The 16,358-nt window shown below is 48.1% G+C and overlaps 1 protein-coding gene across 1 annotated transcript; it reads left to right on the top strand.

Moving 5' to 3' along the window:
• Positions 1-1,002: 1,002 nt before the first annotated feature.
• WNT8B (Wnt family member 8B) lies at positions 1,003-13,259 on the top strand. Its single transcript, XM_064662744.1, has 6 exons — positions 1,003-1,334; positions 7,290-7,323; positions 8,270-8,408; positions 9,767-9,892; positions 11,967-12,109; positions 12,499-13,259. The coding sequence occupies exons 1-6, from the start codon at positions 1,276-1,278 to the stop codon at positions 13,054-13,056; spliced, it is 1,059 nt and encodes a 352-aa protein (XP_064518814.1). The 5' UTR covers positions 1,003-1,275; the 3' UTR covers positions 13,057-13,259.
• The last annotated feature ends 3,099 nt before the right edge of the window (positions 13,260-16,358 follow it).

Here is a 16,358-nt window from a genome sequence, read left to right as displayed (position 1 = left end):
TCCAGCCAGCCCTGCCTCATGGCTCAGCCACAGGGGCTCGGTCCTCTTCAAATCCTGCCTTAGTCCAACCCTTCTGCCAGGCAGCTGCACTCCGGATGAAATGAATTTGACTGGTCTCAGACCATGTTTTGGCTGATCATATCCACAGCATAAAATTTGGTTTAGCATTGTGGAGAAGATCCTCCTATGGCTTTGGGACACAGTGGTGCAGCTGATCAGGTTGATCTGGGGCCAGTCAGGGTGTCTGTGGTGGGTGCTGTGACAGTACTGGGATGTCAAACATGGCCAGCAGGCACAGGTTGGATGCACTTCTAAGTAGTTCTAGCAGCTGTTGGCTGCTAGACTGAGGGATAAGCCCTCAGGGAGAGACCACTAACTCTCCTATGGACTTTATAAGAAACCCTAAAAGCAAAAAATTAAGGGGCAATGGGAAGGTTTAGTCAGAGGCCTTTCTCCTGGGGTGAGAATGGCATGATGCAAACAGGTGGGAAGAAAGAGCAGGTCACCAGGATGAAGGAGAAGCACATGGAGGTAAGAACTGGCCCTGATTTCCCTTTAACTCCTAGGGGAGACTGAGGCAGAGACAATGTTCACTTATCTGTGGCCCAAGCAGCAGACACAGACAGCCTGAACCCAAGCCCCCATCCCAGAGCACCCAGCACCCCAGCCTTGGCAGTGTCTCCAGGACAGGAGGAGGTGAGGGCACTCCAAAAGCAGCCCTTCCAGTTGCCTTTGCAGGGAATGGAGAGCCAGGACAGTGCTGGTGGAGATTGAATCAAGTGATTACTTTAGGGGATTTGCTGTCTGTTTCTTGATCCCTCTCTCTCTCTCTTTTTTTCTTTTTTTTTTTTTTTTTTTTGTTTTCCCTTTTCCCTCCCTCTTATCCCTTTCGTGGTGCATTTGTCTTCGAGGAACCTGGGGTGTTCTTTTCATCAGTTCAATCTCTCTCTGGCACTTGAGTCCTGATTGGCTGAAGGACTTAAGGGAAAAAAAATCTTTAATTAAGTAGATAATCTCTTCTTAGGAAGTTCTGCGGCTCCATTTCACCAACCCCCTTTAGCTCCTTAGGATTGGTTACCCTTTGCAGAAGTTGGGATTCAGGAGGCATACGCCTCTTCATCACACCAGGACTGCCGGGTGGAAAATAATTCCATCTCTTCCCTAATTTAGTTGTGCTTCTTTTTTTTTTTTTTTCTTCTCTGGTGGTGGTGGTACCCAAGCTGTTTTTTTTATAGGATCTCCTCTCTCCATCTTCATTTGGATTTTATATTTCACATGGAACCTTATCTGGCCATCTTCTTCCTCACTCCCTTCTTCCAATCCTGCTGTGCCTGGTGAGTATCGAGAGCACCTCAGTCTGTGTCACAGGCAGGTGCTCTTCCCAGATATCCGAATGAAATTCCTCTTCACCTTCCTGAATGTCCCCTCCTTCCCATTTAGCTCAGTTCTGTCTTTAATGGAACCAGATATTTAACTAAGTCCCAACACACTCACTGGCAGAGGTTAGATCTGTGAAGTCCCCCTTTTTCCCTGTGCCTCCCAAAAATAACTATGGGCCAAATCCTGAGCTGGGGTAAAACAGGAGAGTGGATGCTGAGGACCTAGCCCCTCGCTTCCAACTGGGAAGATAACCCAACGGAAGAGCCAGGGACAAAGGCTCACAGTCAGCTTGTCTTTTGTCTTAATCAATCAAGTGGGGCTTCTCTCACACTCCCCAAAGAAGAAAGCCCCTGATTAAGAGCTCAGAGCCAGCAGTGGTGAGTTAGATCCACAGGATTGTCACTCTGCGTGAGTAGCCTGAGATCCAGGCTCCTTGGCAGACACAGGGTCAGAATTACATGTCTGAAATTCATGTATTAGGAATTCCTGGGGAGAAGATTTTGGTACGGAGATTGCTACAGCTTGCTTTCCAACCACCTGAGTCCCGTCAGACCAGTTCCACTGCGCACAAATCTGTGGCCATCTCCTGTGGACTTGCTCTGTCCTAACGGCAGTTTTATATTTATTTCCAGGGAAGTTCTATAAAGATTAATAGAAAGAGATTATACTTGCATCATCTCATATCATTCCTTGCAGAGGAATCCCTCAGTCCCATGCCCAACCAGAGCATGGCTCCGTAGGTATTTTTTCCTATGTGATTTTTATCCATTGTTGTGATGCCCTAGGGAATCTGCAAAGTGGGTTACAGACTTATCTCTAATGGCAAGGAAAGTCTTTTTCCGTTGAATGACTAAAATCCCCTGCCTTCCCCAAAGCAGAACTTTAGGGTTATTACCATGGGTGGACAAGTCAAAATTATAGAAGGAGAAATTACAGAATAAATGGGAACTCATTTCTGCTCTCTGAGAGTGAAATTTATGTTCTTTCAGAGATTTTCTACTTCCTTCATTAAAAGAATGTGCAACAATTTGTATATGCCTAAGTACTATAAAGCAGCAAACTGAAGATAAATCTCCTTTCTGGAACAAGGGGAATATATGTGTTCTGCAGAAAGGCTAGGCAAGAGTTCATGTTGATTTTACTGTTATTTTTCTGCCCTTCCTTTGTATGTGTCTTGCTTTCCTCAATAAAAACAGGTTTAAAATACATTAAAGAAAAAAAAAATCAACATTTTGAAGAAACAGCTGCAGAGGAAAGAAATTTCAGTGCACAAAGTAGACTTAAATTCGGAAATCTGAAGCATTTTCAATCCAAAGTTCGATGTTTAAATTCTGTGTCTGCTTTTCAGAAGTTTTTATCTAAGAGAAAAGTTTATAGATCAAGATAACCCTGCTTCTCTCCGCATATTGCTCATAGGTCATGAGTTCCTGAGAGAAAGAGAAATTACAACCTTTATTTGAAATTATCATTTTACAGACACTATCCCTTAACTCTTGAGGAGAAAAAAAAGCAAAGTTTGTGGGAATCATAAAATAATTCTGCTTGAAATTTCTGCTGGTTTTTTTAAACTGATATGACAGCTTAAAACACAAGCTAATTTTCTCCTGTGATTTAATGACAAGAATTGGGAGCAGGTGGGGGGGCAATATAGAACAACAGAAATTATTTTTTATATATTTATATGGCCACTTCCCTTCTCTGAGCATGGATTACATTCTACCATTTAATTGACCATCCAACCACTGTATTTGTAGATGATCAAAAGGTCAGGGTTGCATTGAGGAACTAAAAACCCTGAAATAAAGATAACAAAATAAAGAGAAATGAAGAAAAAAAAAGTAAAGTTCCAAATGTTATTGAGTTTCTGCCCAGTCTCCTATCCTGGGGGAATAATGTAACAAAATCTAATGCAGCAATTTGTTTCTAAATGGCTTTTTTATACACTTCAGCTGTGGGACTGCCTTTAGTTTCCAGCCTCCCATGTTTTCTAATAACCTTGGAGAGTTCATACTTGAGAATGAAACTCAGATCCAAAGTGAAATTCTATCCATTTTCTGTATTTACAATAATGACAGTAAAGATCTAAATACAGCTTTATAATTTTCTAAAGAGCTGAACCAGCAGCACAGTAGCCTGAGTGGATGATAAGATATCAAACAAATATTTTAATGGGAGATTAGATAAGGCATATTAAACTGAGGAGAGGGGTGCTGTCATTGGTTAGAGTCATAACTGAGATGGAATTATCAGAGGCTTGTTAGTATTTGATATGTGTAAAATATAGTGGGACAGCTGTTTGGCAGGGTTCTTTGCTTTCAGAATCAATAACCTGTGATAGAGAACTCCTGCTATAGATACTAATTAGCTTTGAGATAATTTCCTAATATCGGATACAATGAAAATCTCTTGCCCTAGATTTGCTTTTTACCTGGAGACACAGAGTTGCAGTGAATGAAGCAGTGTACTCTGGCCAGGGCCCTGCACAGGCTGGGGAGGGGGATGAGGAACTTGATGGGTCTCCTCTCTCTACCTGCTGAGGTTTGAGTCTGTGTAATACTGTCCTGGAGTTTGAAGGTGGAGGGAAAGGGGTTTATGTAGCTAGAAACCTTGTGAGCTTTCTCAGAGAAGAGGAATGACTTCAAGTATTTCTTTTTATGTGTGTGATTTTAAAAAGTCACCAAAGTCTTGGGAATTCAGCTGGTTAACATCCACTGTAGATGCAGCTAGCTAATTATTAAGAATTACATTGTGCTTTCCTTTACAATACTATGAAAATTTAGTAGAAATAAATAAATAGTTTTGTTAAAAAAATCACACTACACAGAAAACAAATTAAGAGAGATTCATTTTGTAGTGACCCCTGTTTGCAGCACAGAGATGATTCTAGTGGCATGGTCAATATTGCACTACATCTGTGAAACTTGTGGCTTCATTGCTCTCTGCCCTCACTGGAGACTATACAGAAGGGAGACATATTTTTCTTAGCTAAATCATGGGAGCAAAAATAAAACACACAGATTCTGTCTCCATTATTATCTTTCCTTCCCTCTCAGCAATAAATAAGAAAAATTTCAGCTAGCCTCCAGCCACATGACAGTCCCAGCTCCCTTCTCCTGAATCCACTTGCAGCAGCAAGAGTTAAATATTAGGGTGTCAAATGCACCAAGTCCAAATGAATCCTTTACTTGTCTAAGCCCTACAAACCCGCCCAGCAGCATGCCTGCCTGTTGATCCAAGAGCTCAGGGAAAATGCCTTCTGTCTCTACGACTGCTTAAAAATGTTTAGAATATCCTGCTGGGAAATTGCTACTGTATCATTTGTTCAGTTGCTGATGGCGAATTGGCGTATCCTGAACTTGGCCTTTTTGTGAACTTGAGATTTACCCTGGGAGGAACAGATCCTCTGCTTCAATGCAGTTATGTCAATTTGCTCCTGCTAACAGGCTGGTTTGCTGTAAACCCTGAATTTGTGGATTACTATCCTCCCCCTAAAGCCACCCTTGCAACTGCTCAGATGTTCCTAATCCAAGGTGATGCCAGTAAGGGTTTGAAGCAAATCTGTCTTGTACACTGTGAATTTGGGTTTTCTTACACACATAGGAAGCAATGCCGATGGGATGTATCTCTTGTTTTGGCCACAAAAGCAAGATAAGAGAGGACTTGCAATTTTCTAGTTCTTGCCTACAAAGGGGCACTTTACCAGAGGTTTTTTCACAGCTGCTACCAGGGGCTCAGATTCACACTGACACCATCCTGAGTGTGGTCCCCATAGCAAAGCACTTAAGGTCAAGGCAAAGGACAGGAGGGAAACCAGATGGAAAAATGACTTGTTCATGCTGCTACCCAGTTGCATTAGGATGGGGACCCATGGAGCTTACACAGTCTGATTAGCCCCAGGTTCATGGCCCTGTGTGATTCAGGTCACCCGATGCTCTAATCACTCAGCTACAGATGCCGCCTCTCCAAGTCCCAGGAAATATTTAATTAGCTGTACAATGCAGAAGCAGCTTCCAAAGGAAAATTCCTCTGCAAAACAACCATCGACTTCGTGCTAAAGTACCCATGAGCTGGAGCACGGCCGGGTCTGATTCCCAAGCCCGGAACAAAGGGAAAGGATCTCCTGCTCTTGCAGAGCCCACTCGCATTTTGAATCTTTCCCAAAACATCAATATGGACACATTTTCACCAAAAACCCTGACAAAAAACCAAAACCAACCAACCAACCATATTAAAAAAAAAAAAAAAAAAAGTTAGGCTTGCCAGAGTGAAGTGTTGCAAACTCATTCTCTCAACTCTTTCTAAACCGTAACAGCAAGGATCAAATTTCTTGTGATTTTGACCAAAATAAAGTAACGATACTTCCTTTTTGTCATGTACCTTGGAGAGGATCTCCGTGAGGGCAGTTCTAGTGGAGGTAAAACAGGTTCACTAACTCCCGGAGCAGTTTTCCGGGGGCAGGGCAACATCCTCTCTCAATCTGTCACGTCTGATGTCTGGGCACCAGTCCTGCCTCCCTGTCTGCCTCTGTGTCTATGGCAGGGCTGCACTTAGTCCTGCAGCTTGGGACAGCAGTGCCTGCTTCTGCCTGTGGATGCTTCCACACTCTGTCTGCGGCACTTTTAGCATAAAAAGAAGGTACCTTTCTCTCCCTTACCACGGAGATACCTGTGGCTCATTTGAAGCAAAACATCATCTCGAGGAGAAGCAGAGGGGCCCAGTTTCTATCAGTACATGCTCTATCATTTCCCCTGATCACTCACTCACCGCAAGCTCTCAATCCACTCATGACACCTCTCTGGCCTCAGTGTGCTCCCCAGGGGACAACAGCACTCACCCATTTCTCTGGGGTGCCAGCAGGGGAGGTGCTCCAGAGACAGTGATGAGAGTTATTTTGCAAAGCTAGAGAGGCTGGAATTAGGTGTTTGTAGGAGAGATTTCTCTTTTCTCACTTCCTTTCTGACTAGAGATACTTGGAGTTGGCTCTTGGGCCTTTTCAAAGTGTCAGTCCTTTCTGCCATGACATGGCTAAGCACGATTCACCCAGACATCCTCCAGATTCCATATGGTGGTCACTGCACCATATGGAGCTCTAATGCTGACTGACCATTTGCACTGAAAGTCTTTCCTGCTGAAGAAAGACTCAGACTGGACAGCATTGGTTCAGCAAGTTCCTGGGGACAGTGTTGGAGATCAGACACACTTCCAGACCCTTGGAGGTGATCCCTCCACACCTTCAGTGGGAACACTAGAAAGTTTAATTTTGGCTAGGCCCCCCTCCATCCCGAACCTCCAGGGCTCCCTGCAGTGTCCAACAGGATAGGGAGGACATGTGTACTTGTGTTCAGCCATCACTATAACCAGACCAAGAGGAGAGTGTGGGCAGCCAGAGCTGGCACTGCAGGAAACAAGGGACTGTGATATGGAGGGATGCAGCTGGGACACACTGCAAAGGAGCAGCAGTGTGACCTCCTCCTTCCCTCAGCATGGTCCAACAGGGAGAATGGCGCTGGCACACGGTCCAGCTCCTGGGGCTGGGGGAAATGCTACTCTGAGTTAAGTTGAGCAACAGTTTGGTGAGGTAAAAAGCAAGGCTAGAGGAAGAGAATAATATTAAAATAATGGGGGGATTGCTACAAAGGGCAGCTGAGCAGAGGAAAGCAAAAGGAGGGAGCAGTGAGGGGGTTGCAGCCCAGTACAGCCTGGTTGAGGGGAGCAGGGTGGGGGGAAGGAGATGGCACCATCCTGTCTCTCAGGGAGCAGCAAGGGGAGATGAAGGAAAGACCAAAGGTGCCTGCAGCCAGGAGACAGGCAGACTTCAGGGGAGTGAGAGAAGGGCTCTGGGATGCCTGGCATTCCCCAGGCCCCTCCACCATCACCCCCTCCCTGCTGACACTGTCTCTGTCTTCCAGGTCAGTGAATAATTTCCTGATGACGGGCCCCAAGGTAAGAGAAATCCCTTTGATCTCTGTCCCTGATTCCACTAAACCCAGGGAGGGAGAGAGAGAGACAGGGGCTCCTCCTTACCCCTCCTCTCCACCCAGCCTTGGCCAGAGCTCCCCTCACACCCAGGTTTCCAGCAACAAGGCAGAGAGGGACCAGAAGGACCCGCTACAACTCCTTGAACCTGGGGTTCTTTTAAGCTAGTTGGGGCCAGATTCTGGAGATTTGTCTATTGATGCCAGCTGAAGCTCTCGGCTGTCATCTCTTGCTTCCTGATGATCAGGTTGGCATTGGAACCTGCATTGATCCAGCTGGAAAGTACTTTCTGTAGGCCCTGTAAAACATACTTCCTCAAGGAACACAATTAGAATTGCCAGGACTTTATTCAGTATTTTTGACCCCCCACATCCTTGCTCTCCTCTTTCAGAGGCTTTTTTTCCTAAACAGGACCAGTTGTAAAATTCACCCAGTTTTTGTTCTGGCAATTCCCCAGGAACACCTCCAGGCCCATCTAGCGCTTTCTACAGCTCTCAATGCAGTGGTGGAGCAGCCTTGCCCCAAAGCAATGCTGTCTCCCCGGGGCTTTGGTGAAGAAGGAGGCAGGCTGAGGTACCTGCTGGCCTGGAGTTTCCTAATCTCTGAGCAGAAGGCTCTGCCTCCTCTCATGCTGGAGAGATAAGGGTTTCCCCATGGCAGAGGCTAGCTGGCACAACTCACAGTGCAGCTAACAGCCAGAAGCTCAGCCTTCTTCCCCTGGGAGGCTCAGGCTCCAACCCAGCACAGCAGGAAATACCTTTGCTGATGCTGCTGGTGAACTTCACTTCCCAGGGAAGCCAAGCCTGGGAGACCTCCTCAGCTCTGTGTGTCTTGTCTCTGTAAGATGACATGCAGGTTATTCTCAGTTAAAAATACACATCATCCCTGTACTGACCCACTGCTCTGCTCCCAGGCCTACCTCATCTACTCCAGCAGCGTGGCGGCCGGGGCGCAGAGTGGCATCGAGGAGTGCAAGTTCCAGTTTGCCTGGGACCGCTGGAACTGCCCTGAGAGGGCATTGCAGCTCTCCAGCCACGGTGGGCTGCGCAGCGGTAAGGAAAGCATTGGATACCACTACTGGGACCCCCTTACTACAGGTTAGAGCCCATGGCCCCCTCCTCTCTTCCCAAGTGCCTCCTTTACTTTCCCATCCCCACCTGGCACATGTCTCTCCCAGGAATCCCTCAGAGGGATCTTTCCAGAAGACCCCTTCACCCATCAGCTCCCCCACACAGTGGGATCTAGCCTCAACACAAGGCAGCCTTTCAATATCAGCATCACCTCCGGACCTGCCAAACCCCAGCTTGAGCAGGACAACTCGCACAAGGATGCCTTCCCACAAGGATGCACCGTCATGAGCTCCACATGGGCTGCTGGACACGCCATGCCTAGATGGTGTCCCAGGGTATCCCATGGAGGCTGAGAACTAGCACAGGCTAGTGGTGTGCCGAGCAGAGGGGTATGGCTAAAGAGAGTAGGAAAGAGTTCATCAGTGGCTGTGCTCTGGCCAATAGACAAGAGAAAAGTCTTCTCACAGCTTCCAGATATCAGAATCCCCCCGGGCAGAATTCCAGCATCCTTGTCCTGGGCCACTGCAGGGCATGGGGCTGTGGTCATTGTCACTGTATCCCATTCCTTACCCAGGAAATATTTCAGTGCATATCTGGCCCTCCAGACCTACATATGATGCTAGGCTGAGCTCATACCTGCCCTGTAGAGGCAAGACCTGGGTGTGGAAGGGAGCCTCAGGCCTCTGGAGAGACTGGCAGCAGATAAGGGACCAGGGCCCCAGGCAGAGGTGGACAGAGATTTCAAAGTGGGGCCTTGAGGAGAGAATTGCAGGTCAAGTCCCACTCTGGGACCCAGAACAGGTCCCTGAATCGTTCTTGTCAAGGCTATTTGCTCAGATCCACACCTTGCTGGTATTAAATGAAAGCCAAAGGCTCGGCGAAGTCAGCTGATGATCTCCACACTGATCCTGGTGGGTAGGTATGGTCACTGCTCAGAGCCCTTCCAGCAGAAGGTAAGGCTCGAGAAGGCTGTGGGGAAGGAGCTCTTTGACACTTGGAGAGGGCCCATTCCCTCTAGTATTGGTGAAAACTGGGGGACATTTGGCCATCTGTGCTATATTGCCATTGCTGAGCTCCCAAAGGACAGCCACGTGCTATCTCATCCACACCCTTTGAAATGGCATGAGTCAGCCTGGATCAAATTTGAGAGCTTCTGTCTTCATGCAGTTCAAGCCCAAACTAAGCTAATCTGACATGTAGGGCCTTCTCTCCACCCCGCAAAGCCCTCCCCAAGCAGATCTCTTCCTACACAGACTCCTGCATGGCAGGAGTAATTTCTAACAGTGGTCTTGCTGTGAAATCCTTAGCACATCTGCTCTCTTTGTGTTCCCACTTGACAGCGAACAGAGAAACTGCCTTTGTCCATGCCATCAGCTCTGCAGGCGTCATGTACACACTGACCCGGAACTGCAGCCTCGGGGATTTTGACAACTGTGGCTGTGATGACTCCCGCAATGGACAACTGGGTAAGGAGAGACGAGCTGCTGCCCCTCACTCACGTACCAGGCAGCAGGAGAAGCTCTTCTCTCCGCTGCTGAGGCATGCAGAAACACCTCCCCTTCCTGGTCCCCACACCTGGAAATAATGCCCAGAGCAGAGCTTTGCCTGGTTCAAACCAAAGTAACTCCGAGGAATTTGGAAGTAAGCAAACCAAAGTATCTCTGTGGAAGCTAACTGAGGCACCTCCAATTTACACCAGCTGAGGCCAAGCCCTTGATGCTTTCCATTACTTTCTAAATGACCGGGAAAGTAGAAGGGGTTGCAGTTTCCCTGGTTCAAATCAAGAACTCTATTCAAGCTGCTGGAGACAATGGTAGTATCATATGGGCAGAGGAACGGATCTGATGCCATGCTTCTACGTGGCAGGTGTTAGAGCAGTACTGATCAGGGACCTCGAGGCTCCCAGACTCTGCAGGACCAGGGTGACCCCAGAGCAGAATGACCAGGAGGGAAAGCAGGGTGGCACTCATAAACCTCTACAGCGTTTCTGAGCGTGGTAGGCACACAGGAGCACAACCAGGAGAACCACTGTGGCAGCACACAGCCTTCACACTGTTCATGTCACAGTGGTACCCAGGTCCTCGGCCACAAAGCACCCCTGAGTGTGGAACCCCAGGCTGCACCGCTCTAGCTCTCCACTCAGCTTTCACAGAAAACACTGACATTTAGGTTTTTTGTTTTGAATGAAAAGAGGGCAAATTTCAAATTATCAAAATCTTTTAAAAACCATGCCCTGCCCAGCCAGTCAGTCAGTATGTGTTAGTTTATGACAACTCCTCTGGAGTGTCCAGTATTTAGTAATTCACTTTACTGGCTAATAGTTTTGAAAACAGCCACTGCTGCTTAGGTGTCCAAGGTTTGGGAATGCCTAACTCTAGCAGAGAAAGACTTTTGGGCAGGCAATGACACACCAAATTTTATCTTCTCTGGAAAACCAAGTTAGCCATGGTGCATTTCCTTTCCCCAAAAAATATCTGTTTTTCATGAAAATTTTCCATTGTGAATTAAAAGCTTGTAAGGCATAGGAAACTTTTTGGCTTGACCAAAACAGTGTGATTCAATTCAGCTGTTACACTGAATCCAATTTGGTGAAAGGTTTCCATTCTTCCTTCAGTCCCAACTCTTGATTTGGACTTCATCATCCACTGCAATTACCCGCCTCCCACGAGACACTCCTGCCTTTCCCTGGGAGAGGGAATGCCCTGGGGAAATCCGGGCAATGGCCAGGCCTTTCAAGAGAGGCACAAGGCCATTAAACCACAACTCCCAAGATGTACCGCTAAGGCATGTTAGGGTCAGAATGTTCCAGTTTTCAAATCTTCATAAATAACTTGGCATTTTTCTCTAGGAGTAAAAGAAGCAAACCGTGTGACGCTTTTCCAGTCAGCTGAGCTAAGTTATCAAGCTCCCACACAGTTAGGAAAAGTACCCTCCACATATTTTTGTGCAGCTTTACAGTTCTGTACTGACTCCTTTGTTTCTTTATGATAACTGGAAAATCAGACTCTTCTAAGATGCCAAACATCATCCCAGAACTCTGGGTGTGCCAAAAAGAGTGCCTTCTCAATACATGTACGCCAGGCTTAGGCTGTTTCAGACAGAGGGGAATCTGTTCCCTCTGACCAGGATGTCTCCACCAGTTTGCTAATCCAAGTTAGCAAGGTGCTGTCCCTGTGAGTCAGACTGAAGGAGCTCAAGTCAGGGTTTGAGAGAAGGTGATTAAAGACCCAAGGATTTATCTGTATGGCTGCATGATAATTGACAGCTTCTGAATCCTGCTCTATAGAAAGCCTGGAGACCCCTGCATTTGTTACACAGGACATAGCCCTTCCCTGCCTGCCTGCCTGAGCCACATACTATCCAGGCCTCAGCAGAAATGCTATGAACTCAAGGGGAGGGAATCTGGGAGTATCGTGAGGTTAAAGACTGAATTTGCCCCACAGCCTCCATTCCCTCCCATCACTTCTGATATCACAGACCAAAAGCCAGGCAGGCAAGGGGCTGGTTCTCTGACAGCAAACATCTCATCTCCTCTCTTAGGCGGGCAAGGCTGGCTGTGGGGAGGCTGCAGTGATAACGTGGGCTTTGGGGAAGCCATTTCCAAGCAGTTTGTGGATGCCTTGGAGACTGGACAAGATGCCAGAGCTGCTATGAACCTGCATAACAATGAAGCGGGTAGAAAGGTGAGTTCTTCTCTCCCTCCAGACCTGACAGTGCATACCAGATTGGCTCTGGCCATCCACCTTGAAGAATTACAATTTGCTGTAGCTAAAAACACATGTCCAGAAGAAACAACTTCTGGGAGGATGGCAGCAGTACAATGTGATGTGTGGTGTTTGCTCTAAGGTAGCAAAGCTTTGTGATTACAGCGATAATGGTTTCCTGCAGTCCTCTTTCTCCCAGTTCAAGGAGGAGAGTACTGTGAAGCAAATCTATGAGCTTCAGGGCTATGGTCCAGGGAGGGTTGATGGCAAACTCCTCCACAGGCCTGGAGCCATGTTTCTGCATGCACTGCAATATAGAAACAACCCTCTGGGCTTTTTCTTGAATTCCCTCTCTGCTCACTCTGTAGGCAGTGAAAGGGACCATGAAGCGGACTTGCAAGTGCCACGGTGTGTCAGGGAGCTGCACCACCCAGACCTGCTGGCTGCAGCTGCCCGAGTTTCGAGAGGTGGGAACTTACCTCAAGGAGAGGTACCACAAAGCCCTGAAGGTAGACTTGCTGCAGGGGGCAGGGAACAGCGCTGCCAGCCGGGGTGCCATCGCTGAGACCTTCAGCTCCATCTCCAAGAAGGAACTGGTCCATTTAGAAGACTCTCCTGACTACTGTCTGGAGAACAAGACACTGGGGCTGCTGGGCACAGAGGGCAGGGAGTGCCTGAAGAGGGGCAAGGCACTCAGCAAGTGGGAGAAGCGGAGTTGCCGGCGGCTGTGTGGGGACTGCGGGCTGGCAGTGGAGGAGAGACGAGCTGAGATGGTGTCCAGCTGCAACTGCAAGTTCCACTGGTGCTGCGCCGTGCGGTGTGAGCAGTGCCGCAAACGGGTCACCAAGTACTTCTGTGTCCGCAAGGAGAAGCGGGAGCGGAGCGGAGGTGGCGGGGCCAGCCGCAAGCTCAAGAGAAAGCTCTGACTTGCTTCCATGGTCCTGCCTGCCCCTCTCCTCTCCTGCCCTCCCCATCAGCCCCCAGCACCATTTCTGTTTGGCATAGTTTTGTCTCATTCCCACTGCTGCCTCATGGGGGATTGGGCAAGGATAAAGAGCATTGTATGAATCCCCAGGTCTTGACCACACAGAGGATTAGTGCAGTGGGTGACGACTTCTGGGGATACCTTCAAGTGAGATTTGGTCTCTTCAACTCAGAGTCACTCTATCCAGTGTTTCTATCTGGTTTTATCTCTGAAAACACAGCGGGTGTCTTGGTGGCTCCTATGCTTTTGAGTTTGTTTGTTTGTTTGTTCCCCAAACAAGCAGCAACTCTGGGCTTTTGAGTGAGATCAACACTTAGGAAAGTACAAGGAAATTGACATGACACCAACGGAGTTGGGCAACTCAGAGCAGTTATCCCTAAATGAGAAGAGGCTTTTAGTACCCTAAAAAAATAAAGGCACTAAAATAAAGTTGTTATTACCTAAGCCCTACACTATGAGGGAGTAGAAAAGGCATGCAACTCCTTCTTGCAGAAAGCCAGCATCCAAGAGGCCCACAGCATCACTTCCCATCCTTTGACAGCTTTGGTAACCTCTCCAGTGCTTTACTTTGCATTTGAAATGGCAGCAGCAAGATTGAAGCTACTGCTTGGCCTGCCCATTAAACAGCTGTTCAAAAAAGGGGTCCCATCCCTCAGCTTTTACATGCCTTCTCTGTGTCTTCCAAGCCTTCAGGTCTGGTCTCCCTTTTCACTCCAGCATTCCTGCCAAAGCCCCTGATTGATGCCACAAAGATGCCCTCACACTTATTTCTCCTGTCCCTTTTGCCTCCCAAATCTCTCCCAGAGGAGCTGCCAGCTGAGCCCGTTCCCCATCTCCTGGTGTACTTGCCAAGTACTCACCCTGTCAGCTAACTAACTAAATACTTCCTTGTAGTCTGAGAAAATAATGTCAGTTACTATTTAATGGTGGTGTAAATAGGAAAGTGAAGCACTTTGAAGTTTAATTTATTGCACAGTTACTGTGATGTACACATAACAGTTTTTCCTCTACTACTTATTGTATATATTCTATAGGCTAAGCAAGCAGCAGGAAGATTTGATTGATGCACCTCTGTTCCCTTGCTGTGGTTGGGATAGGGAGGTAAGAAGCTGCCAGCTGCAGCACCTGGGGAAGCTCACTGCACCATCACAGCGATCTTCCCTGGGGCTGCGATGTTATGTCTTTGCTGTTTGAAGCGTCCTTTAGCCATATGAGAAGCCAGCAGAGCTAAGTTACTGGCCATTAGACCTGTCTTGTAGCCAATATTTGTAAACCAATAGCCAATGCAATAAATCAGTAGCCAAGTGCTTGCAAAATGCTTGTGTCTAAGTTTTTGGTGTTCTTTCATCCCATTGCATTTGTGGGTGTTTGTAGTTTCAGTCCTGGAGACTAAAACCCATCTGCTTACCCATCTGTTGAGTCCAGGAAGACCTGATCAGTCCACTTCATGCAGCACAACCTTGGGTCCTACCAGGAGGGGAAAGGACATGCTCTCTTCTCGATCTTTCTTGAGGGTGCATCCGACTGTAATGCAGCTGCCAGGAGGAAATGGCAGGCAGGAGCCCAGTTGCCCACTTCATAGCTCAGATATTAGAGACACTCAGTCTGTAAGTGTCTCTTTGTTATCAAATAGCCCCTTCCTTCATTATCAAATACTTCATCGAGAGTGGGAATTTGGACCTAGGGCAAGCTGGGGTCTCACCAGAACAAGAGCATTCATGTCAACCAAGAATTTGGTCCTTCAAAAATTGCAAGAAACAATCTTGGCCCACTTTCAGGGAAAACCGAAACACTTCCACTTCACACACAAACCACCAGCTGCTTCTGCAGAGGTTTTTATTAATACAGCGACCCTGCCTTAGGTCTCTCTTGTATCTCCATCAGCAGTTCCTCCATCTCCCCGTGGTGGAATTGCATCCTTGGGCAGGGGAGCAAAGAGGGGGCAAAAGCCTCTTGCCCAGCAGGGAAAGCTCTAACACTGGCTGGCTCGAGGACTATGGCGAGGCAGAGAGAACAAAGGCAAGGCAGAGGAACAACTTCTACCCTCTTTTCCTTCTGTTCCTCCCTCCCATCCGTTCCACGGCCAGCTGGAAACATAGGAAAAGAAGACGTGGAAGCCGTTTCCCTTTTCCTCCCGCTCCTACCCTGTCTCTCCCCTGCTGACACTGCTGCCCCACACAGTTGCCCCGCGAGGGCCGTGGCACAGCCCGGGATGTGCCCGCTGGGCGCAGTGAGGGCTGCTGGCGAGGGGACATGTGGGGCACGGCCCGTGCCAGCCCCATCGCCACACGCTGCTTCCGCTGGGGGAAAACGGCGACACCGCAGCTGCAAAATGTGCTGACCTCAGCAGCGGGTCCCCCCTCCCGGCGCAGGGAGCCCTCAGTGGAAAAGGCCCTGCTGCCATTGTGGGCAGGATTGGATGCTTCCATGTATTCATTTCGGTTTAATGAAGGCGCATTCCTCAGAGGAGAAATATTTACATTCAGCTTCCCAGGTGGTCACCTTCGCCCAGATGACACACAAACAGGCAGCCCCCCGCTCCCTTTTCCAATCCAAACCTCTTTAGAGGGCTCGGGAGGAGGGGAGAGAGGGGAGGGGGGCTGCTGGGGGAGCAGAATAGAGCAGGGAACAAAATGCTAATAAATCAGCCAGCCAGCCCTTTTCCCCTCCCCTCTGTGGAGTCAATGGAAAGTGTCATTTCACATGCTAATCCCCCTCCGATCTCTTTACAACACCTTTTCCGAAAAGTGTTTGGGAAAAGTCCTTGTGGCCCGTTTACAGCTCCCCGCCGCTTCAGATTCCTTCTTGTCTAAGGCCGCGGCCCCCGTGTGGGTCTCTCCCTCCAGCAGGGCTCCTTACAAAAAACATCTCAACAAAGACTTTGGAGTTCATCAGCCTCCCACTGAAATTCACAGCTGCTGAACAAACTAATCCCCTCTCTTGGCCTTTCTTCCTTTCAATGGGTTCTTGGCTTCAAAGACACTTTGGGAAAGGACTTTGTGGGGACTCACACTGCTCCCTCAATAGAAGTTAGTGCAAGCATTATCTTCAGAGCAAGTGGCTTTACAAACAAATACTGCCTAACAATCTCTGCCCCTCCAGCTCCCCCAAACACACACAAGCCTAGCCTGCAGACATGATGTTATCTGCGACAGGATTAGAGCTCTGTTCTCTGTGCCCAGGGATTCTTTCCTATTGCCTCCCACCGCCTGCCCCCCCAAATTCTTTGCCAACCCAAAAGCC

Source organism: Pseudopipra pipra, chromosome 8, assembly GCF_036250125.1.
Source record: "Pseudopipra pipra isolate bDixPip1 chromosome 8, bDixPip1.hap1, whole genome shotgun sequence".
NCBI classification, from domain to species: domain Eukaryota; kingdom Metazoa; phylum Chordata; class Aves; order Passeriformes; family Pipridae; genus Pseudopipra; species Pseudopipra pipra.
Note: the sequence above shows the minus strand (reverse complement) of the source record. Positions and strands in the feature narration are given on the sequence as shown.

Excerpts from the sequence above, each read along its gene's own strand:
- WNT8B (XM_064662744.1), top strand. The coding sequence starts at position 1,276 with ATGGAACCTTATCTGGCCATCTTCTTCCTCACTCCCTTCTTCCAATCC. Across the intron at positions 9,893-11,966 it reads CTCCCGCAATGGACAACTGG|GCGGGCAAGGCTGGCTGTGG; the intron begins GTAAGGAGAGAC and ends CTCCTCTCTTAG. Across the intron at positions 12,110-12,498 it reads ACAATGAAGCGGGTAGAAAG|GCAGTGAAAGGGACCATGAA; the intron begins GTGAGTTCTTCT and ends CTCACTCTGTAG.